Raw genomic sequence first — 23,628 nt, 5'->3', positions numbered from 1 at the left:
TCCGGATAAATACAAGAATCCGTACAATTATTGGTTTAAGTTCAAGGTTCCAATATTTTGGGAGCGATTTAAAAATGAGACAAATCAGATGGACCATGAATGGAAACTAAAAAAATGGAATGGTGATTTTAGGATATTTTCAAATACGAAATTTAATGATCTATATTCAATAATTCGTAGTAATATTCCGGATAAACAAAAAAAAGAAAAAATTGATAGTTTTATGAATGAATTTGACTCAGAATTTAATAAATTTTTATTCGAATGTAAGAAAGAGATGAGAGACAATAAAAAAGAATCCGAATCTAAGAAAGAGATGAGAGAAGATAAAACAGAATCCGAATCTGAGGAAGAGATGACAGACAATAAAACAGAATCCGAATCTAAGAAAGAGATGATAGACGATAAAACAGAATCCGAATCTAAGAAAGAGATGATTGACAATAAAACAGAATCCGAATCTATGAAGGAGATGATAGAAAATAAAACAGAATTTGAATGTAAGAATGAGATGAGAGGCAATAAAACAGAATCCGAACCGAAAAAAGAGATGATAGACGATAAAACAGAATCCGAATATAGGAAAGAGCAGGGAACAAATGATATAAAAAATTATAAAAAAAAAATTTGGGAATTACTTATTGTTTTGATAATCTTAAGGAGAATATAAATTAATGGTTTAACAGAGAAAATAAGATTAGTTATGCACAAGATCTAGTTAAAAAAAAGAAAAATAAATATTTCGTCTAAATTTGTTTTATAGAAATATACTTTATTTTTTAAAAAAAAGAAATTAAAAGAGAAAAATTTTTTAGGAAGAAAAAATTTCATGAGAATATTTTTTAATTTTTAAGAATAAAATTTTCGTTAAGTGATATTAATGTAATTCAATTTCTTTTTTTACTATTTAAATGTTTTTATTATTTTTAAAAGCAGTGAACTTAAATTACTGAAAATTACTTATAAATAGCAATAATTATTTTGTACTTAAAAATTAATAATTAATGAGAGTATATGTTTTTAATAAAAAAACATAATTTTTATCAAAGTAAATCCACAATGAACCGCATTATTGCGGTTTATTTGTTTATATCATTAAAATTAGATTTAAAATTCATTTTATAATTAGAGAAAACTCCATATTCTCTTTAATAATTTGTTTTTCATTACTCTAGCAAATTCATTCAATGATAATTTAATAAATTAAAAATGTACATTATGGAATGTAAATAAATAAGGTAGTAAATGTAGAGGATAAAATAGAAGAAAAAAAGTTGGATGCAGAATTGTTACCAACTGATTTATTAACTGGGTATTCGGTGACTTTGATAGAGTACTGAACAAACAAATCAATAAAGAGCATGCAGAGTAGCCTCTACGATTTTGGTGTATTTATATATATTATTATATGCTTTGAACGAGTGATTCTTAATTATGTGCTCCAGTTTGTTCAGCATTCTTTAATTTCAATAGTCATTTATTTACATTAATAAAAATTCCTATTTTTATTAAAAATTTAAATCCTTATTGAATATTGATTATTATTTAATTGTAATTTATTTATTTCTTTGTCATGAGTTATGTTCAGCAATTTAAATATATTGCTATTGCATTAACAAACATAAACAATTATTAAAAATGCAAATTAATTATATGAATATTAATTACGTGAAAATTTTATTGTCATATGTATAAAATTTTCTCTTACAAATTAAAAATATAAATATTATGCAAATTAAACTCTTTTATATGTAAAAATTTTTATCTTTTTCGGATCTCATTTTTATTGATACTAAATCTTACTACCAATTTTTATTTTACCAATTTTCTCCCACCAATTAAATAATTTAAAAACAAAAATAGAATATATTTTTTTTACGTATCTTCATTTATTAAAAGAAAAAAATATAAAAAAAATTCAATAATTTCTTTTTTTTTTATTTTTCTTTATTTTTTTTTTTTTCCGCGTTTGCATAACCAACTGCATATTCTTTTATAGCTAGTCCTTTTTATTACCAAAAAGGTTAATGAAGCCTTTTATTAACCAAGTACTGAACAAGCAAATTAATAAAGAGTATGTAGAGTTGCCTCTACAATTTTGATGATTTTATATATATTCTTAAATGCTTTGAACTTGTGATCCTTAATTATGTGATCTATTTTATTCAGCATTATTTAATTTCAATAGGAATTTATTTACTTTAATAAAAATCTTTATTTTTATTAAAAATTTATATCCTTATTGATTGTTGATTATTAATTGAAGGTATATTACTTATTTCTTTGTTATGATTTATGTCCAGCAATTTAAAAATATTATTGTTGAATTAACAAACATAAACAATTAGAGACAATACAAAAACAATTATATATATATTAATTACATGAAAATTTTATTGTTATATAAATAAAATTTTCTCTTACAAAATTCATTAAAATCATATTTCATTCCCTCAAAAAAAAAATTTTTCTTTTTTTTTTTTTTTTTTTTATTTTTATTTATTGGTAACAATTCTTTTTCCAATTGCTTTTTTTTTTTTTTTATCAATTTTTTTTTTTCCTGACGGTCTTTGTATTTTTTTTTAAAAGAAATACAAAAAAANAAAAAAATTGATCATATCAATAAAGAGCATGCAGAGTAGCCTCTACGATTTTGGTGTATTTATATATATTATTATATGCTTTGAACGAGTGATTCTTAATTATGTGCTCCAGTTTGTTCAGCATTCTTTAATTTCAATAGTCATTTATTTACATTAATAAAAATTCCTATTTTTATTAAAAATTTAAATCCTTATTGAATATTGATTATTATTTAATTGTAATTTATTTATTTCTTTGTCATGAGTTATGTTCAGCAATTTAAATATATTGCTATTGAATTAACAAACATAAACAATTATTAAAAATGCAAATTAATTATATGAATATTAATTACGTGAAAATTTTATTGTCATATGTATAAAATTTTCTCTTACAAATTAAAAATATAAATATTATGCAAATTAAACTCTTTTATATGTAAAAATTTTTATCTTTTTCGGATCTCATTTTTATTGATACTAAATCTTACTACCAATTTTTATTTTACCATATTTCTCCCACCAATTAAATAATTTAAAAACAAAAATAGAATATATTTTTTTTACGTATCTTCTTTTATTAGAAGAAAAAAATATAAAAAAAATTCAATAATTTCTTTTTTTTTTATTTTTCTTTATTTTTTTTTTTTTTCCGCGTTTGCATAACCAACTGCATATTCTTTTATAGCTAGTCCTTTTTATTACCAAAAAGGTTAATGAAGCCTTTTATTAACCAAGTACTGAACAAACAAATTAATAAAGAGTATGTAGAGTTTCCTCTACAATTTTGATGTATTTATATATATTTTTAAATGCTTTGAACGAGTGATCCTTAATTATGTGATCTATTCCATTCAGCATTCTTTAATTTCAATAGAAATTTATTTACTTTAATAAAAATCTTTATTTTTATTAAAAATTTATATCCTTATTGATTATTGATTATTAATTAAAGGTATATTACTTATTTCTTTGTTATGATTTATGTCCAGCAATTTAAAAATAATATTGTTGAATTAACAAACATAAACAATTATAGACAATACAAAAATAATTATATATATGTTAATTACATGAAAATTTTATTGTTATATAAATAAAATTTTCTCTTACAAAATTCATTAAAATCATATTTCATTCCCTCAAAAAAAAAATCTTTCTTTTTTTTTTTTTTTTTTTTTATTTTTATTTATTGGTAACAGATCTTTTTCGAATTGTTTTTTTTTTTTTTTTTATCAAATTTTTTTTTTCTGACGGTCTTTGTATTTTTTTTTTAAAAAAAATACAAACAAAAAAAATTGATCATATTTTTTTTTTTTTTGTGTGCATGACCAACTTCGTATTCTACATTTAACTAGTCCTTTTATTTTCCAGAGAGGTTAATAAAGGCTTTTATTAACCAATAACTCCGTGAGGTGTATTAATAAATATCAATAATGCATTTTTTATCATTTCACCAACAGGTATATCTTTTACTACATACATGGTCTTAAGTATATAATTAAGACTATTACGAAATCATTCATTAATACCATTCCTTTCAGGATAATGAGTATTTCCATGATACAATTTTATTTGTAATTATCCTGTAACCTATTTCTGAAGTTTTTAATTCATTTAAATAGAACCACGATTTTTAATAATACTACTTTTAAATCCAAATATAGGAATTTAGATGTTTGTAATAATAGAAATTGTATCACTTGTAGTGCATTACTTTCTAATAACACTATTTAACATAAACAGTGAATAGTGATTTATAGCCATCTGAATATAGTAGTTTTCTTCTTTCCACCTTTTGAATCCAATGATATCTAATGAGACCATATAAAATATATTATATTTTAATAATTACTGGTGATTAGGTTTAAACGTTCTATTATACATTACCTGATAAACTAAACAATTCGTAGTACATTCCTCAATATATGTTTAACAAAAGTCTCTATTAACCTTTTTGGAAAATAAAAGGACTAGTTAAATGAAGAATACGAAGTTGGTCATGCACACATAAACAAAAAAAAAAAAAATTGATGATTTTTTTTTGTTTGTACTTTCTTTAAAAAAAAGTACAAAGACTGTCAGAAAAAATTTTGATATAAAAAAAAAATGCAATGATCTTCAGGAAAAAAAATTGATTAAAAAAATCAATTTTTAAAATATTTGTTAAAAATAAATAAATAAAAAAAAAAAAAAAAAAAGAAAGAATTTTTTTTTAGAAGGAGGGAAATGGAATAATTTCTTTTATGAATTTTGTAAGAGAAAATTTTATACATATAACAATGAAATTTTCATGTAATTAATATTTGTATAATTTTTGATATTTGTACATAATTCTTTATGTTTGTTAATTCAACAGCAATATATATTAATTGCTGAATGTAACTCATAATAAATAAACTAATAATTTACAATTAATTAATAATTAATGTTCAATAAGGATTTAAATTTTTAATAAAAATAAGGATTTTTATTAAAGTAAAATAAAAAGAAATTCATCATCATTTTTTTTTTTTTTGTGTGTGCCTGGCCAACTGCGTATTCTTCATATATCTAGTCGTTCTTATTACCAAAAGGGTTAATGATGCCTTTTATTAACCATACTCTACCACCAAGGGGAAGTAATGGTTATTACTTAATGTTTGTTATTTTTGGCTTGTTTTATTACATCAAGACCTATTTGTTGTCTTTTTTCAATTTGCTTATCCTGATTATCGTTAATGTTATATGTTATAATGCTATTCCTTTTATGAATATCTAGGTAATCATTAGACTTTAAATCATGCATCAGATTTAGTTTCCTTTTACTTATATTCGTAACTCGTACTAAATTCTCCAGTTAATTTTAATATATCTCCCTGGTTTTGTTACTTAATAATTTTATTTTTGACGTCGGAATTTGTACTTCTTTACTTCTATAGTTGGTTAATAAAAGGTTTCATTAAACTTTATGGTAATAAAAAGAACTACGTATATGAAGAATACGTAGTTGATTGTGCTAACGCGAAAAAAAAAAAAAAAAAAAAAAAAAAAATTTATTGGAATTTTTTTTGAGATATTTTTCTTTTGAAAAATGAAATATTTAAAGTAAAAAATATTTTTTAAAAAAAGTTTTTTGACAAATTTACTTTATTCTAAAAATATATTCCTGTAAATTTACTTTTTTACTAGTAATACTTATTAGTTTCAATTTTAATATTAATATTATTTACTGAATATAAAAATATATCTTTATTTAAATATAATAGATTTTTTCTTATAAAATTCATAAGAATGCATTTTCATTGGGATATAAAAAATATCAATAAATAAAGATAAAAGAGAATTATAAAATAACTTTTTGCATATATATTATTATAATCTTCTAATTAAATATAAAAAAAATATTTTTTTTTTTTTTTTTTTTTTACCTATACATATTTATTTGAAAAGTGTTGATTATTATTACGATGTGTTTATTTTCTTTCTTATTTTTAGTTATATATATTTATGGCACAATTTTTTATTTTTCATTTTACTTACGAAATTTAGGTAAATCATTTATATAGTATTAATGAATTCAACAATTATCCCTTCCAAATATAACTTTTTTCTTAAAAGGTTAAATTTTATAAGACATCTTTGTAAATATTAATGGAGAATTTTAATAAGAATTTTTATTTTTTTTAATTTAATTTGTTAGAATCTTGGACGTATTATTAATAAAAAGTGGTGTGTATAAATACTATCATTTTTAATATTTTAACACTAATTTTTCTCTAAGAAAAAATCATTAATTTAATAAAAGTGCATTTTTCATGATTTATATTTTTTTAATATTATATGTAGACGTTGTTCTTACAAGTAAAAATATGTAAAATATAAAAGTGTCTTACATTTAACATAGATATTACATGATATTAAAATAATTTGAATAGTGTATGTATTGGAGATATAGAAACTTAAATTATCCAAATAACAGTTCATGAAGTATTAAAATGATTATAATTATTATAAATAAGTTAATATTCTTAAGGAAAAGAAATTATTTATAGCTTTGATTTATTAATAGCTGTTAAAATACTTTTCTTGTGTCAACCAAATAAATTAATAAGGAAAATGTAGTGTAAACTCTACTTAATTTTAATATAAATTTTTTATTTTTATTAATAAACATTAAATATGACTTATTAGTTGAATAATTTTTTTTTAATATAAGCAACACTCTAAAATGTAATTTCCTTAACATTACACTTTATCTTAAAATAAAAATATACATTCTATAGTAGTCTGCACATTATCCTTAAAAAAAAAAAAAAAAAAAACTAATTTTTTTTCTTAAGATTATATTTTTCTTTTTATAATAAAAAAAATATCACCATAATATATATTTTTTTTTAAGTGCACTAACATTAAGTCCAAGTAAATATATACATATATTTTTTGCTTACATACTTTTTGAATATCTATTTTAGAGCAGACATTTACTATAGCTTATTGTCCTTGCGAATTAGCATGCAAAAAATAAAATGTTTTCATTCTATTTATTTGTGTAAATATTATACAAAGAAGGTCAATAGTATTGTTTATAGAGCAATGTATAAGTGGTTAATAAAAAGCTTCATTAACCTTTTTGGTTATAAAAAGGACTATGTATATGAGGAATACCTAGTTGGTTTTGCTAACTAAACAAAAAAAAGATATTTATTTTTTTTTTAAATGATATGTTCAGAGAGGAAAAGAGAAGATTGGTAAAATAAAAATCGAGAGTATAAATTAGTACCAATAAAAATGAGATTTTTAAAAGATAATAATGTTTTCATAAAAGAGTTTAATTTGTATAATATTTATATTTTGAATTTGTGAGAGAAAATTTTATACATATGACAATAAAATATTTGCGTAATTAATATTCAAATAATTAATTTGCATTTTTACTAATTGTTTATGTTGTTTAATTCAACAGCAATATATTAAAATTCCTGAACATAACTCACAACAAAGAAGTAAGTAATTCACATTTAATTAATAGTCGATATTTGATTTATTAACTGGGTGTTAGGTAACCTTACTCGAGTACTGAACAAACAAATTAATAAAGAGCATGTAGAGATGTCTCTACGATTTTGTTGTATTTATATATCTTTTTTATATGCTTTGAACGAGTAATTCTTAATCGTGTGCTCTACTTCGTTCAGCATTCTTAAATTCAATGGTAATTTCTTTACTTTAATAGAAATCCCTACTTTTATTAAAAATTTAAATCCTTATTAATTTTAGTTTTAAATCACATATATTTCACTTATAATGTTATGATTAATGTTTAACAATTCAAATTCACTTCTCGCGAATTAGCAAATATAAATAACAATACACAAAATAAGTTATACAATACTACAAACACGAAAATTTTATTATTGTTAATATAAAATTTTCTCTTTAAAATTCAAAAATAAAAATTTTCCACGAAAAAACTCTTTATCAAGTTTTCTTCTATTTTTTAATAGGTTGAATATTTTTTTCCCAATATTCATCTTTTTTCTTTCATTTATCTAGTATTTTAATGTCTATTTATATCCCATGCAGCTATTAATTTTTTTCTCAAAACGTCTAATAATTCCTTTTATTAACAAATCATTAACTCTAATAATTCTCAATAAAGACTTTTTTTTTTTTGTCCTTTTTTTGTCATGTAGGTAAGCTGGTAACAATTCTGCATCCAACTTTTTTTCTTCTATTTTATCCTCTACATTTACTACTTGATTTATTTACTTTCCATAAATTACATTTTTAATTTATTAAATTATCACTGAATGAATTTGCTAGAGTAATGAAAAACAAATTATTAAAAAGAATATGGAGTTTCCTCTAGTAATTAAATGGATTTCAAATCTAATATTAATGTTATAAACAAATAAACTGCAATAATGCGGTTCATTGTGAAATTACTTTGATAAAAATTATGTATTTTTATTAAAAACATATATTCTCATTAAATATTAATTTTTAAGTACAAAATATTTATTGCTTTTTATAAGTAATTTTCAGTAATTTAAGTTCACTGCTTTTAAAAATAATAAAAATACATAAATAATAAAAAAAAATTTTAATTATATTAATATCACTAAACGAAAATTTTATTCTTAAAAATTAAAAAATATTATCATGAAATTTTTTTTTTCTAAAAAATTTTTCTCTTTTAATTTTTTTTCTTTTAAAAAATAAAATATATTTCTATAAAAAAAATTTAGACAAAATATTAATTTTTCTTTTTTTTAACTATATCTTGTGCATGAATAATCCTATATTCTCTGTTAAACCATTAATTTATATTCTGCTTAAGATTATCAAAACAATATGTAATTTAAAAATTTTTAATTTACAATTATTTATTTCATTTGATTCCTGCTCTTTCCAAGATTCGGATTCTGCTTTATTGTCTATCATCTCTTTCATAGATTCAGATTCTGTTTTATTGTCTATCATCTCATTCCTACATTCAAATTCTGTTTTATTTTCTATCATCTTATTCCTACATTCAAATTCTGTTTTATTTTCTATCAACTCCTTCATATTTTGGGATTCTGTTTTATCGTCTATCAACTCTTTTTTCGATTCGGATTCTGCTTTATGATCTATCATCTTTCTCTTAGATTCGGATTCTGTTTTATTTTTTCTCATCTCCTTCTTATATTCAGATTCTGTTTTATTGTCTGTCATCTGATTTTTACATTCGCATAAAAATTTCTCAAATTCTGAGTTAACTTCTCTCATAATACTATCAATTTTTTTGTTTATTTCTTCATCTGGAATATTACGTCGATGATATATTGAGAACAGTTCTTTAACTTTCGTAGTTAAAATTTTATTCCAATAATCATTCCATTTTAGGCTTTTCGATTTAGGGTCCTTTTCACTTATTTCATTATTAAATCGTTCCAAAAATTGTGGAACTATGACCTCACACAAATAATTGCATGGATCATTGTATAGATCCGGTTCCTTACATTTGTTTTTTTTATTATCTAATGGACATTCTTGTAGACATCCTTCAGTGTTAGTTTTCTTTTTTTCTGCTATGTCACCCTCTGTTAATACTCTTTCATATTTCAACTCATTTTTTGTTTGCAATATATTTTTATCAACCAAAGTTTTATAGGAATCACACTATGAATTAAATAAAATTTTTTTAGAAGATTGTTTCTTTTGTTAGAATAGTAAATCAAATGAAATGTTAAAAATAATTAGAAATAAAATATATCTATATGTATATATTTTGTTAATATTTTAACTTACGTTATAAAAACATTGATATATCCAAATAAAAAGAAGGAATGTACTAATTTTTAAATATAAAGTTAACGTTTTCATATAAGTATATTTATAGAATAATAATGAAGTGGAAGTTGTTAATTTAGGTGCAAAATTGTTTCAATTTTCAATAATACTAAATTATGGATTTGTAATATTAATTTAGATATTATTATAACTTATATTAATTTCTCAAATTTTTAAAATAAAAAATTATTTTAATATATTAGATGTAATTTCTAATTTTTTATTATTACATACGATAGTATGGTTACTTTAGATAGGAATAATATTCTTAATTCTTCAAAAAAAAAATAAATTAAGAATGTTAATTTAGAAATATAGAAAAAATATAATAAATATGATAAAGTTACTTTAAAAATATTTTATTAAAATTTTATTTAACTTTAAATTATGTAAAAAAAATTAAATATTTTTAATTTAATTCACATAAAAATTATAAATGGTATACATTTAATGTTAAAGGATTTTTTTTATTTTTTTTTTCTAAATTACTAATCTCTGTGAATTATGTCGAACTTTAAATTATTTTATATATGGTATATTATGATTTATAAATATAAATCTTCGTATATTATAAAGATATATCTCCATCAAAAAAAGAAAAAAAAACTCTATAAATTAAAAATTTTTATACGCATGTATCTTTTATACAGTATGCTACATTTGTGACAATTTTTCACTTAATATAAAACTCATTTTCGCTTGTGTATATTTTTCTTTTAAATATAACTTTTTTGATTTTTCTTATATGCTTTTTTTTATCTTAATTCTTTTTTTTTTAATTTTATTATTGATAAATGTTTATACAATATATGTATATATTTATTTTTTGTTATAACTATTTTTTAAAAAAAATTACTTTTTCAATTATTTGAAAAAAAATAAAAAAAATTTGTTAAGTACTTAAATTCAAAAGAAAAAGTGAAGATAGGTAATTATTTTTAAGAAATTATAATAACAAATCTTATAAATCGCACATTTAAAAGTGAAATAAATTAATTACAATTTAAAAAAAAAAAAAAAAATACTATTTTTTTAATAACATATTTAAAGTAAAAAATATTTTTTAAAAAAAGTTTTTTGACAAATTTACTTTATTCTAAAAATATATTCCTGTAAATTTACTTTTTTACTAGTAATACTTATTACTAGCACTTATAGAATTTACATGCATATATATACGTTTATTTTTTTTACGTATTTTATATTTTATAAAAATATTATATTGATCCTTTATAATAAGAATTATACGTTATTAAGTACATTATATTATTTATATATAAACTATATTTTACTTCTTTAATTATATAAATTTACTATTCAAAAAAAAAATGCTGTAAAAATATTATATAATAATTAAANACTTTATTCTAAAAATATATTCCTGTAAATTTACTTTTTTACTAGTAATACTTATTAGTTTCAATTTTCATATAAATATTATTTACTGAATATAAAAATATATCTTTAATTAAATATAATAGATTTTTTCTTATAAAATTCAAAAGAATGCATTTTTATTGTGATATAAAAAATATCAATAAATAAAGATAAAAGAGAATTATAAAATAACTTTTTGCATATATATTATTATAATCTTCTAATTAAATATAAAAAAAATATTTTTTTTTTTTTTTTTTTTTTACCTATACATATTTATTTGAAAAGTGTTGATTATTATTACGATGTGTTTATTTTCTTTCTTATTTTTAGTTATATATATTTATGGCACAATTTTTTATTTTTCATTTTACTTACGAAATTTAGGTAAATCATTTATATAGTATTAATGAATTCAACAATTATCCCTTCCAAATATAACTTTTTTCTTAAAAGGTTAAATTTTATAAGACATCTTTGTAAATATTAATGGAGAATTTTAATAAGAATTTTTATTTTTTTAAATTTAATTTGTTAGAATCTTTGACGTATTATTAATAAAAAGTGGTGTGTATAAATACTATGATTTTTAATATTTTAATGCTAATTTTTCTCTAAGAAATAATCATAAATTTAATAAAAGTGCATTTTTTATGATTTATCTTTTTTTAATATTATATATAGAAGTTGTTCTTACAAGTAAAAATATTTATAATATAAAAGTGTCTACATTTAAAATAGATAATACATGATATTAAAATAATTTGAATAGTGTATGTATTGGAGATATAGAAACTTAAATTATCCAAATAACAGTTCATGAAGTATTAAAATGATTATAATTATTATAAATAAGTTAATATTCTTAAGGAAAAGAAATTATTTATAGCTTTGATTTATTAATAGCTGTTAAAATACTTTTCTTGTGTCAACCAAATAAATTAATAAGGAAAATGTAGTGTAAACTCTACTTAATTTTAATATAAATTTTTTATTTTTATTAATAAACATTAAATATGACTTATTAGTTGAATATTTTTTTTTTAATATAAGCAACACTCCTAAATGTAATTTCCTTAATATTACACTTTATCTTAAAATATAAATATACATTCTATAGTAGTCTGCACATTATCCTTAAAAAAAAAAAAAAAAAAAACTAATTTTTTTTCTTAAGATTATATTTTTCTTTTTATAATAAAAAAAATATCACCATAATATATATTTTTTTTTAAGTGCACTCACTTTAAGTGCAAGTAAATATATACATATAATTTTTGTTTACCTACTTTTTGAATAACTATTTTAGAGCAGACATTTATGATAACATATTGTCCTTGCGAATTAGCATGCACAAAATAAAATGTTTTTATTCTATTTATTTGTATAAATATTATACAAAGAAGATCAATAGTATTGTTTATAGAGCAATGTATAAGTGGTTAATAAAAAGCTTCATTAACCTTTTTGGTTATAAAAAGGACTAGCTATATGAAGAATACGTAGTTGGTTGTGCACTAGCGAAAAAAAAAAAAATTATTGAATTTTTTTTTTTATTTTTCTTTTAATAAATTGGAAATGCGTAAAAGAAATATATTTATTTTTTTCAAAAAAATTTAATGAAAAAAGGAAAATTGGTAAAATAAAAATCGGGAGTAAGATTTGTTACCAATGAAAATGAAAACTTAAAAGGATAAAAGATGTTTACATATAAATGAGCTTAATTTGCATAGCATTTACATTTTTAATATGTGAGAGAAAATTTTATACATATGAAAATAAAATTTCTAGGTAATTAATATTCATATAATTAATTTGTATTTTTACTAATTGTTTATATTTATTAGTTCGACAGCAATATATTAAATTGCTGGACATAACTCATAACAAAGAAATAAGTAATTTACATTTAATTAATAGTCAATATTCAATAAGGATTTAAATATTCAATAAAAATAGGGATTTTTATTAAATTAAATAAATGCCTATTTAAATCAAATAATGTGGAATGAAGTAGATTACCTAATTAAGGATTAATCGTTCAAAGAATATAAAAATATATATAAATAAAACAAAATAGCAGAGGTAACTCCACATGCTTATTATTAATTGGTTTTTTCAATACTCTAGAAAAGTCATCGAACCCCCAGTTAGTAAATCAAGCACTTGCATAACCAACTACGTATTTTCCGTATAGATAATTATTATTATCCTCAACAGGGTTAATAATTTCTTTTATTAACCGAATATCTAATGTATCGTGTACATTTATTCAATTTATTTTAATTATTTGCTTGGAATTTACACATCCCTATACTATTTTCATTGTTTTGTAACATATTAGAAGTTGATTCACTTTTTCTAATTTCATAAATATTATACTCTTGCTTATTGTTTCATATAATTCTTCATTTTTATCTATACTGTTAATTCTCTTTCTTTTTATTACAAGTTCTTCATTTTTATTTTTTTTAGACTATTTATTTACTTAAATAAAAATCCCTATATTTTTATTAAAAACATAAATCTTCATAAATAATTAGTTTTAAAGTACAAAACATTTCATTACTATTTCTAACGATTAGTGTTTATAAAATCAAGTCAATTCTTTAAAATAATAAAAATACATACATAAATTATTACTGGAAACAATGAAAATTTAATTTTCAAAAATAGAAAATTTTCTTTTATTGAAATATTAAAAAAAAATTTTAAGAATTTTTTCTATAAAATTCACATTTATCCAAATTCAAAACAATACTTAATAATTTATGTTAAGAAAAAAATATATTAAAGAACATCAACTATTTTTAATTTTTTATTTATTTTTTTTTAATTAGCTTTTGCGTATGTATAAATGTTTATTTTCTATATAGAAATTTAATGATCAAAAAAGCTAATAAAGCTTTTATTAATCATACATATAATTTCTATTGCTATAAATGTTTTTTTTACACTAGTACGATTATTTGATATACATTATTATAATAAGAATGAAATTAATATTATTTATTTTTATAGAAATAACTATGATAATACGTATATATAAATGATTATTTATATATTATTTAACCTTTGTGAATTGGTATATAATTGACTGCATTATCTAACTATTAATTTATTAATGTTACAATTGCCAAACAATAATTATATATAATATTTTTTACTTTATGAACATTACCTTGCCTATAATAATTACAAAAATTTCTACATTTAATGGATTATTATTTGGATAAATTTAATTTTTAAATATGCAATACATATATTATTTAAAAGATTTTAATACCATGAAGCAATATGTATAAATGTAAGATAATATAATATTTCAAGTATTTTTGGTTGGAAAAACTGCATTTATGTATTATATTAAAAAAAAAAAAATCATAATAACTCACATTTATTAAATATATTATTTTTTAAAGTATAATGAGCGTTAATATATTAAGAAGGTAATATTTATTCATATACATTTTTATTTATGTTATGTCAAATATTCTTACAAATTAAATTAAAAAAATAAAAGTTCTTAATAAAATTCTTTAATAATGCTTACAAAGATGTCTTATAGCACTTAAATATTTTAGAAGAATGTAAAATTTGAAAGGGAAAATTGTTGAACTCTTTTCTATTATATAAATTATTTGTTAATTTTTCATTCAGTGTTCTTTCTAGTATTGAACAAACAAATTAATAAAAAGCATGTAGAAAAAGCTCTATTCATTTATCTTTATCAGATTATTCACTTCAATTATTTATGTCATATATTAAATGCATGAATTAATTACTATTGTTGTTAGTTTACACTATATCTCATGTATGTCACATTTGATATTATATTCCTAATTTTTTATACAAAAAAAATAAAATAATAAAATATATAAATATTTTTTTCATATCTTGTTCCTTTTTAGAGCAAGTATTTTTTTTTTTAGATAACTTTTAGAGCAATTGTTTTTATTAAACGTATTTACTTTTAGTGATAATATTTTTTTTTTAAGATACATACTTTCTTTAAGCTTTTATGTATTCCTATTTTCCTTGCAATATGACATATACAATTAAAAACGTTTTCTTTATATTTATCTGAATATTATTTAAAATAGGTCGATAATATTATTTATAATCCAATAATTGAGTTACTTAGATTTTTTGAGAAAGATAAGGAAAAATAAAGGAATAGCAATAAAAATGTTTACAACTAAAATAAAACAAAATAAAAAATAAAATAAATACATTCTCATTATAATTATAAGATAACGATTATGTATAAAAAGACAAATAACTTTTTTTTTTACATTTAATTAGAAAATAATGATAATGCACATGCAAAAGGACATGTTATAATTCTCTTTTATATTTATTTATTGATACATTTTGTATCATAATGAAAATATATATCCTTGGATTTTCTACGAAAAAATTCATTATATTTAATTAAAGATATATCTTCATAGCTAATATAATATATAACATTTTTATTAAATTTAAAGTTTATACTTGTGATTATTAGTTACAAAAGAAGAAATTTTATAAATATATATTTTTACAATATGTTTCATATAAAAAATGATTTTCTTCACAGTTTTTAGAATAATTAAGAAAGTAAATTTGCCAAAAAATTAATATATTTTTTTTCAAAATATGTTTTTTACTGAATACATATGATTAAAAAAAATAGTTTTTTTTTTTTTTTTTTTAAATTATAATTAATTTAGAGTGCTTTTTTATATGATATATTATTATAATTTCCTTAAAATAGATATGTTTTCACTTTTTCTTTTGAATTTGTGCATTTCATAATTTTTTTTTATTTTGTGAAAAGTAATTGAAAAAGGAAATTTTTTTAAAAAATAATTATAGTGATGAAAAATAATTATGTATATATATATTATATAAACATGTACTAATAATAAAAAATAAAAAGAAAACATAAAGATAAAAAAAATATAATAGAAAAATCAAAATAGTTACATTTAAAGCAAAAACATGGATAATTAAAAATTAGTTTCATATATAATTAAAAATTACTATAAATATAGTATACTGTATGAAAAATACACGCATAGAAAAATTTTTAATTTATAGTGTTTTTTTTTTTTTTTTTTTTTTGATGGAGATATAATATCTTTAATATATCTAAAATTATACCTATAAATAATAAATACCATATATAAGATAATTTAAAGTATAACGTGATTCATGGAAAAAAAACAAATAGTTAAATAAAAAATAAAAAAAAATTCATTGACATTAAATATATAACCTTTATAATTTTAATATACTTCAAATTAACATTATATAATTTTTTTATCTACTTTAAGGATGAATATAATTTTAATGAAATATTTTTAAAATAACTTTACATATATAAAAATTTTTTTTTTTAACTTATAAATATACATTCTTATTTATTTTATTTTTTGAAAAATTAATAGTATTTTTCTTACATAAAGTAAATGTAATATTATGTATAATTATGAAAAATTAAGAATTACATTTCATATAAACAAATAATTTTTTACCTTAAAAACTTATAAAATTTACAAAGGTCACCATAATACCTAAAGCAATACTACAAATCTCTAACTTATCATTAGTGAAGATAGAAGCAATTTTGTACCTAGAATAATAACTCTAATTTAAATATTACACAATAAAAGTAATAAAATGAAAACCTTTACTTTATGTTTAAAAATTTTTACATTTCTTCTTTTAATTTGGATATTCCCTTTTTTTTACAAGGTAAGATAAAATTCATATAAAAAAAACACATATAAATATATTTTATTTCTAATCGTTTTAAAAATTTTACTTAATTTATTACTATAACAATTGGAAAAAAATTTTAAACAATTTTTATTTAATTCCATAGTATGATTCCAGTAAATCTTTGATTCATAACGATAACTTACAAACAAAAATTGGGTTAAAACACGAAAGAATGTTAGCAGGGGGAGATATATCAGAAAAAAAATCATCTTATATTGAAGAAGATATAGAAAATTATACATCTGGTGATATGGATACTAGACTTGATGAGCTGGTTTATTTAATGGACATGTATATTAAATGGTATAACACTAATATTAGAATAAAAGATGTAGATTAAGTTAAATTTAAAGAAGAAAATGAATTGATATATAAATGTAGTTATAAAATATTTAATGCTTATAGAAATAATATTGCACAAGAAATAGTATTACCAGAAGTATCACTGACTCATTAGTATCGTATTACAAATGGAAAAAGAAAAAAATTAATTGATAAAATTTCGAAAAATCTTCAATTATTTTATGAAAAATTTTTACGTCAATATAGATAACAAGAAAAAAATAAAATAAAAACAAGAAATAAAAAATTAAAAGCTAAAAAATTGGATATAAATAGACTTAGTTAACCTTTATTAAAATAAAAATTAATATATGAAAAGAAAATAACTAATAAATCATGCACAAGTGCTAGTTAAAAAAAATGAATATTTTGTTTTACGTTTTTTTATAAAATTATATTTTATTTTCTTTAAAGAAAAAAAATAAAATTATTAGAAAGAAAAAATTTTTAGGAAGAAATATTTTAATGAGAATATGTTATATTTTTGGGAGTAAAATTTTTGCTGTTAGTGATATTAATATAATTTAAATTTTTTTTCCTCTTTAAGAAAAATGAACTTGAATAAATGTAAATTATTCATTAAAAGTTATAATTGAATATTTTTTACTTAAAAATTAATGTTTAATGAAAATTTATGTTCTTACTAAAAACATAAGATTTTTATTAAAGTAAATAAATTCTCAATAAGCTACATAATTTATATTTTACAGGTTTATAGCATCGAAATTATATATGAATTATTTAAATTAATAGAGAAAGTTGTACATATTTTTTATTAATTTTTCTATTTATTACTTGATATATAATTTACTCGTTCAATGCCTTTAGTAATACTGAAAAAATGAAATAATAAAGAAAACATTGAGAAAATTTTACTTATTACATTTTTTATTAATTAATATATAACACAAATTATTCACTTTCATTAATTAATATAATATAATAATTGAGTTATTGGTTTATTAACTGGGTGTTCGGTGACTTTGCTAGGGAACTGAAAAAACAAATTAATAAAGAGCATGTAGAGTTTCCTCTACTATTTGAAGTATTTATATATATTTTTAAATGCTTTGAACGAGTGATCCTTAATTATGTGATCTACTTGATTCGGTATTCTTTAATTTCATTAGGCATTTATTTAATTTAATAAAAATCTTTATTTTTATTAAAAATTTAAATACTTATTTAACATTAATTATTAATTAATTATAATAACTAGTTTATTTATTATGAGTTATATTCAGCAATTATTTTATATTGCTGTTGAATTAACAAACATTAACAATTATTAACAAAAACAAAATAAATTATATAAGTATTAATTACATGAAAATTTTATTGTTATATGTATAAAATTTTCTCTTACAAAATTAATTAAATCCTACTTCGTTAAAAAAAAAGAATCTTTTTTTTTTTTTTTTTTTTTTCTTTCTGATTGATTTTTTTTTTATCAATTTTTTTTTTTGACGATCTTTGTACTTTTTTAAAAAAAAAAAAAGTATAAAAAAAAAAAATTGATCGTCATTTTTTTTTTTTTCGTGCGTGTATGACCAACTTCGTATTATTCATTTAACTAGCCCTTTTATTTTCCAAAAAGGTTAATAAAGCCTTTTATTAACCAATGTGTTTAAATACTTTCTTTTTTCTCTCATATTTAGCATGCACGAATAAAGATGTCTTTAATTATTTTATTTATTTAAATATCATTTAAAATAAATCTATAATATTATTTATAAATCATCTATTCAAATATAATATTATAAGCTTTCATTTTAATTGAAGCAAGAATAAATATAAAATATTTATTTATTAACTGTTCAAAGAATTTTGTAGCACTTTAAATAGTCATATTAATAGAGAGGATGAATGGAAATCTTTACATATTTTGTATATGAAAAAATATACTTAAATAATTATATATATTATTGTGTAATTATCTATTTATTATAAAAATAAACAGATTTACATATAGATCATTATATACTTCATATAAATCTATTTATTCATGGTAAAATTAACATACTTATTTTAATATCAGTGTTTAATAAAAATATAAATTTAAATTTTGAAGTGTAAAAATTAGAAATTGTATGTAAAATGTATAGTTAGCAATAAATTTATTAAATATTCAGTGCCTTTATTAGTATTGAAAAAAAAATTTAATAAATGGGATATATAAAAAGTTTCACTTATTTTGTTTTAATTAAAATAAAATATTAAACAAATTATATACATTTGTTAATATAAAATATTAATTATATTCGTAACTATTTTAGTTAATTTTCAAAAATATTTTAGATGTATAATATGTAGCATAACAATTTTAATATTTCAAAAAAGTGAAAAAAATATAATAAAATATATATGAATCTTTTTTCTTCTTAGTGTATTTATTTTTAGATCAAATATTTTTTTTTTTTTTAGTATACATATTTTTGCGTATTTATTATTTCATAATGTATGAATTTTTGCGTGAATATTTTCCCCTCATTTTAACATGAAAAAATAAAAATAACCTTATTTATTTATTTAAATATTCTTAAAAATATGTTTAACATATTATTTATATACCAATAATTAAAGATAGGCTTTACCTAAGGTATTAGTTCGTAAAAAGGATGACAGATTGGCAAGTACTATATATTATTTGTATTTAAATAGTTATGTATTGAATGATTTATATGTTTTACCTAATATGAAAGATATATTTCAGACATTTTATGGTGTTAAATGGTTTCCGAAGATAGACCTTAAAAAAGAACATTGGGACGTAAAACTAGATGAAAACAATAATTAACGTACAGAATTTATTGTACCCAAACATGAAAGATTTGTATTTAATATATTATCATTTTCATTCAAAGTTGGTCTTATAAATTACAAATAGTAATTAAATATATATTCATGTATTTAATTTAAGCTTATGCAAAAATCTTAAAGTACTAAAAAATGTACATGTATTACTTATTGATAACAATTTAAAAATAAATACGAAAAAATGTGATTTATTAATTGTTTGTTCGATGATCTTACTAGTATTAAATAAAGAAATTAATAAATAACATTAATTCTATAAATAATATTATCAAACTGTTTTAAATAATATTTAATAAAATAAAATGAGTAAAAACATTTTTTTTAGAGAATTATAAAATATGTGGAAAATATGAACATATAAATGTGTATACCAAAAAAAAAAATAAAATAAAAATATTTCTATAATATTTTTCTTCTGTACTTATAATTACATAAGAAAATATATTTTTTTTTTTTAATGATGATGACTTAGAAAAACATCATTAATATTTTTAAAAAAATATATGACATCTTAAAAAAATATATTTTTATATATTTTGAGGATAAAGATGCAGAGTATTTTGTTTTTTTTTAAAGAAAGATTAAAAATGTAATATAAAATGTAGTACACATGGGATGTTATATAAATTAATAACAATATTAATTAACATAATTAATGTTTTATATTAATTAATAAAAAATGAATAATTTAATTTATATCTTAATTCAAAAAAAATAAAAATATGTAAAATTATCTTTATATGATCTTTATTAATTTGTTTGTTAGATACTAGCAAAAACACTGAACGGTTAATTAATAAATAACTGACTTGAAAAAGAAATTTAAAAAAAAAAAATCTGTAATCTTAAGGATAATCATATATTTTTTTTGTTGATGATGTGAAGTATAATTTTTTATGTGTAAGAATTAAAAATATTATGTTAATATTATATTTTATAGCGTGTTGTGTAAATTAACCCAGTAACTATTGTTATTCATATTTGACAATTAGAAAAACTAAATAATTTGTATGATAATTTATTTTAACCTAAATAAAACAAGCATAGTTTTCTCTATATGTTTTTTATTAATTTTTTTTGCTCAATACTAGAAATATGATTACTAAAAGACTCCATTTAACTTTTTAATAATTTATAGAATGATATAACTTCATTTTGGAGCAATGTAGTTACATGCAGGATAATTAAAAAGTATATAAAAAGATATATATATGAGAACACTTATAATAATTTCTGCGTGTATAGAAATAAAATACAAAATGGATTATGTTTAAAAGGATACCTTCATAGATGTAGTAGAATTATATTTGCATAATATATGTTATATTAATAATTTACTCATAAAAAAAAACATTATATATGCATTTTTAATTTTAAAAAAAAAAGAATGTTTTATTTTTATTTATTTTTTTTTAGGAGATGATTAAATATGATAATTTTTATATTTTATATAAAAAAATACTAAGAACTATGCCAAATAGAGTGAATTTTATAATAAATATAATAAGATTATTATGAATTAATACTTGTATAATAGGTATATAATTATGTGCATAGGTCAATTTTATATTAAAAAGAATAAGTAGATATCATTTTACAAGCTCTATATTAATTTAACTATTTAAAGCACTATAAAAGTTATTATTTAACAAATTAATAATTCATAATACCACTGAAAAGAAAATAAAAAGTTATTACATTAAAAAAAAAAAAAAAACAAATATATTTCATTTATTTTTTTTTTATTATATCTATTTAAAATTATAAAAAAAAATATTTTATTTTTTTATTGGTTTTATATTCTGCAGATTTGGGAAATTTTAGCAAAAAAATAATGCTAATAATTTTATTTCTTAATAGAAAAAAATAGTATCATTTTAAAAAAAAAAATAATCATTTTTTTTTTTTTTTTTTGGTGATGCAATGGATATTATTCTTTTTTGTATGAAAAATTAAATAACATAATATTAAACATTACATTTGTATTGTATAAATTAGCTTAAACAAATAAATAATTGAGTTAAAATTTAATATTAGTTAATAAAAATAAATGATTTATCTAATGATTTATTTTATTCTAAATAAAATAACTATAATTATCTTTAAACTTTCTTTATTTAATTCATTTGTTCATCGTAAGCAAATTGATTATACAAGCATTTAATAAATCAATATTCTAACAATATTATTGAATGATTAATTAATAAATCAATAACTAAGCATGTAGCGATGCCTAAGATTATTTCTTAAAAAATATTCAAAAAGAACAATAATTCTATTTATCACGTCTACAATTTTTTCTATTGTTTTACGAATTTTTCCAGTTTCTTCACGTTTGTTTTATCACCTATGCTATATAAATTTTGCTTTTTATTCGTTATCTTCATTCATTTAATAATAAATAACTGTTGTAAAACATTCTTTATTATTTTTTTCTATCCACCTCTTATGAATATCTTCACAGTGTTTTTTCCATATAATTTTTTGCCTTTCTAACATGGGATTTCTAATTCTGTCCTCATTCTTTTTTGCTATCATTTCTTCATATATATCTTTTATGTATTCCTTTTCCTTGTTTTTCATTTCCAATATTAACTCTATAAACCATTTCTTTTTTTTCCATTCTTCTATTTTCTCTTTATCATTATTTAATATAACATTCCTACTTTTTTTTTTTATTTCTAATATGTTAACATCCTCATTTAAATTTTCTTGTATTCTCAATTCTTCCACCATTTTTTTAAAAAAATATTCTTTTTCTTTTTGCAATTCTTCTTTCATACATTCTTCTAATAGCGTCATATGTATATCTATCAAAATGTTCTGTATCAATTTCTCTCTTTTTTTTCTATTTTTCTCTATTTCTTCATCTGCTTCTTGTTTCAATTCCTCTATATTTTCATGAATTTCCTTCTCTTCTTTTCTATCTTTTTTAGTTATTCCTTCCTCACGTTCTTCTTCTTTTTCGTATTCGTCCAATAAATTGTTAAACCAATCTTCCTCTCCATGTAGTATAAACCACTTTCTTTGTTTTTTTAGCCATTGTTTCCATATTCTTTTTTGTTTCTCTAGCATAGGATTTTTTCCTGCTTCTATTTCTGATATTTCTGATTCTTTTGTTAATTCATCATATTTTTCTTGTTCTTTTCCCCATTCTTTTTTCAAATTAATAAACCATTCTTCATTTTTCCATTTCTCTGACATTCTTTTGTTTCTTTCTACCCATTTATTCCATAAAAGTTTTTGTTTCTCAATCATTAATGTACTAATGTCTTCTTCTCCTTCTTTCATCATGGCTAATTCATTTTCTATTATTTTTGGATATTTTTCTTTATCTTCTTCTATAAATTCTTCTAAACAGGTTTCTAAAAATTTTCCTCTATTCAATAACCACTCCTCTTTTCTACATTCTTCTAATATTACC

General features: G+C 18.9%; 4 protein-coding genes across 4 annotated transcripts in view, besides 8 other annotated features; 2 read left to right on the top strand and 2 right to left on the bottom strand.

Annotated features, from left to right (window-relative positions):
• PGAL8A_00272000 (fam-g protein) lies at positions 1-670 on the top strand (the record flags this gene model as incomplete). The annotated part of the gene is made up of 1 exon (XM_028671703.1): positions 1-670. A coding segment is annotated over one exon (670 nt), but the record flags the coding sequence as incomplete, so codon positions are not given.
• Positions 671-1,286: 616 nt separating this feature from the next.
• Positions 1,287-1,830: a repeat region.
• Positions 1,831-2,047: 217 nt separating this feature from the next.
• Positions 2,048-2,618: a repeat region.
• Positions 2,619-3,318: 700 nt separating this feature from the next.
• Positions 3,319-3,984: a repeat region.
• A 2-nt stretch (positions 3,985-3,986) lies between these two features.
• Positions 3,987-4,510: a repeat region.
• A 539-nt stretch (positions 4,511-5,049) lies between these two features.
• Positions 5,050-5,504: a repeat region.
• A 2,088-nt stretch (positions 5,505-7,592) lies between these two features.
• Positions 7,593-8,008: a repeat region.
• Positions 8,009-8,888: 880 nt separating this feature from the next.
• PGAL8A_00271900 (fam-g protein) lies at positions 8,889-9,932 on the bottom strand (the record flags this gene model as incomplete). The annotated part of the gene is made up of 2 exons (XM_028671702.1): positions 8,889-9,728; positions 9,858-9,932. The coding sequence occupies 2 exons, from the start codon at positions 9,930-9,932 to the stop codon at positions 8,889-8,891; spliced, it is 915 nt and encodes a 304-aa protein (XP_028528328.1).
• A 2,965-nt stretch (positions 9,933-12,897) lies between these two features.
• Positions 12,898-13,443: a repeat region.
• Positions 13,444-16,943: 3,500 nt separating this feature from the next.
• On the top strand, positions 16,944-17,385 carry PGAL8A_00271850 (fam-g protein; the record flags this gene model as incomplete). The annotated part of the gene is made up of 2 exons (XM_028671701.1): positions 16,944-17,018; positions 17,149-17,385. 2 exons carry the CDS (start codon positions 16,944-16,946, stop codon positions 17,383-17,385), a joined length of 312 nt encoding a protein of 103 aa, XP_028528327.1.
• A 956-nt stretch (positions 17,386-18,341) lies between these two features.
• Positions 18,342-19,008: a repeat region.
• Positions 19,009-22,595: 3,587 nt separating this feature from the next.
• PGAL8A_00271800 (surface-associated interspersed protein (SURFIN)) overlaps positions 22,596-23,628 on the bottom strand; it is a gene marked incomplete at both ends in the record, with an annotated part of 5,617 nt that continues 4,584 nt past the window's right edge. Inside the window, one exon of the mRNA XM_028671700.1 lies at positions 22,596-23,607. Within this exon, the coding sequence (XP_028528326.1) occupies positions 22,596-23,607 (1,012 nt within the window). The remainder of the gene's footprint in view (positions 23,608-23,628) is intronic.

Source organism: Plasmodium gallinaceum (genome assembly GCF_900005855.1).
Source record: "Plasmodium gallinaceum strain 8A genome assembly, contig: PGAL8A_v1_84, whole genome shotgun sequence".
NCBI classification, from domain to species: Eukaryota; Apicomplexa; class Aconoidasida; order Haemosporida; family Plasmodiidae; genus Plasmodium; species Plasmodium gallinaceum.
This window is presented reverse-complemented; position numbering and strand designations above follow the sequence as displayed.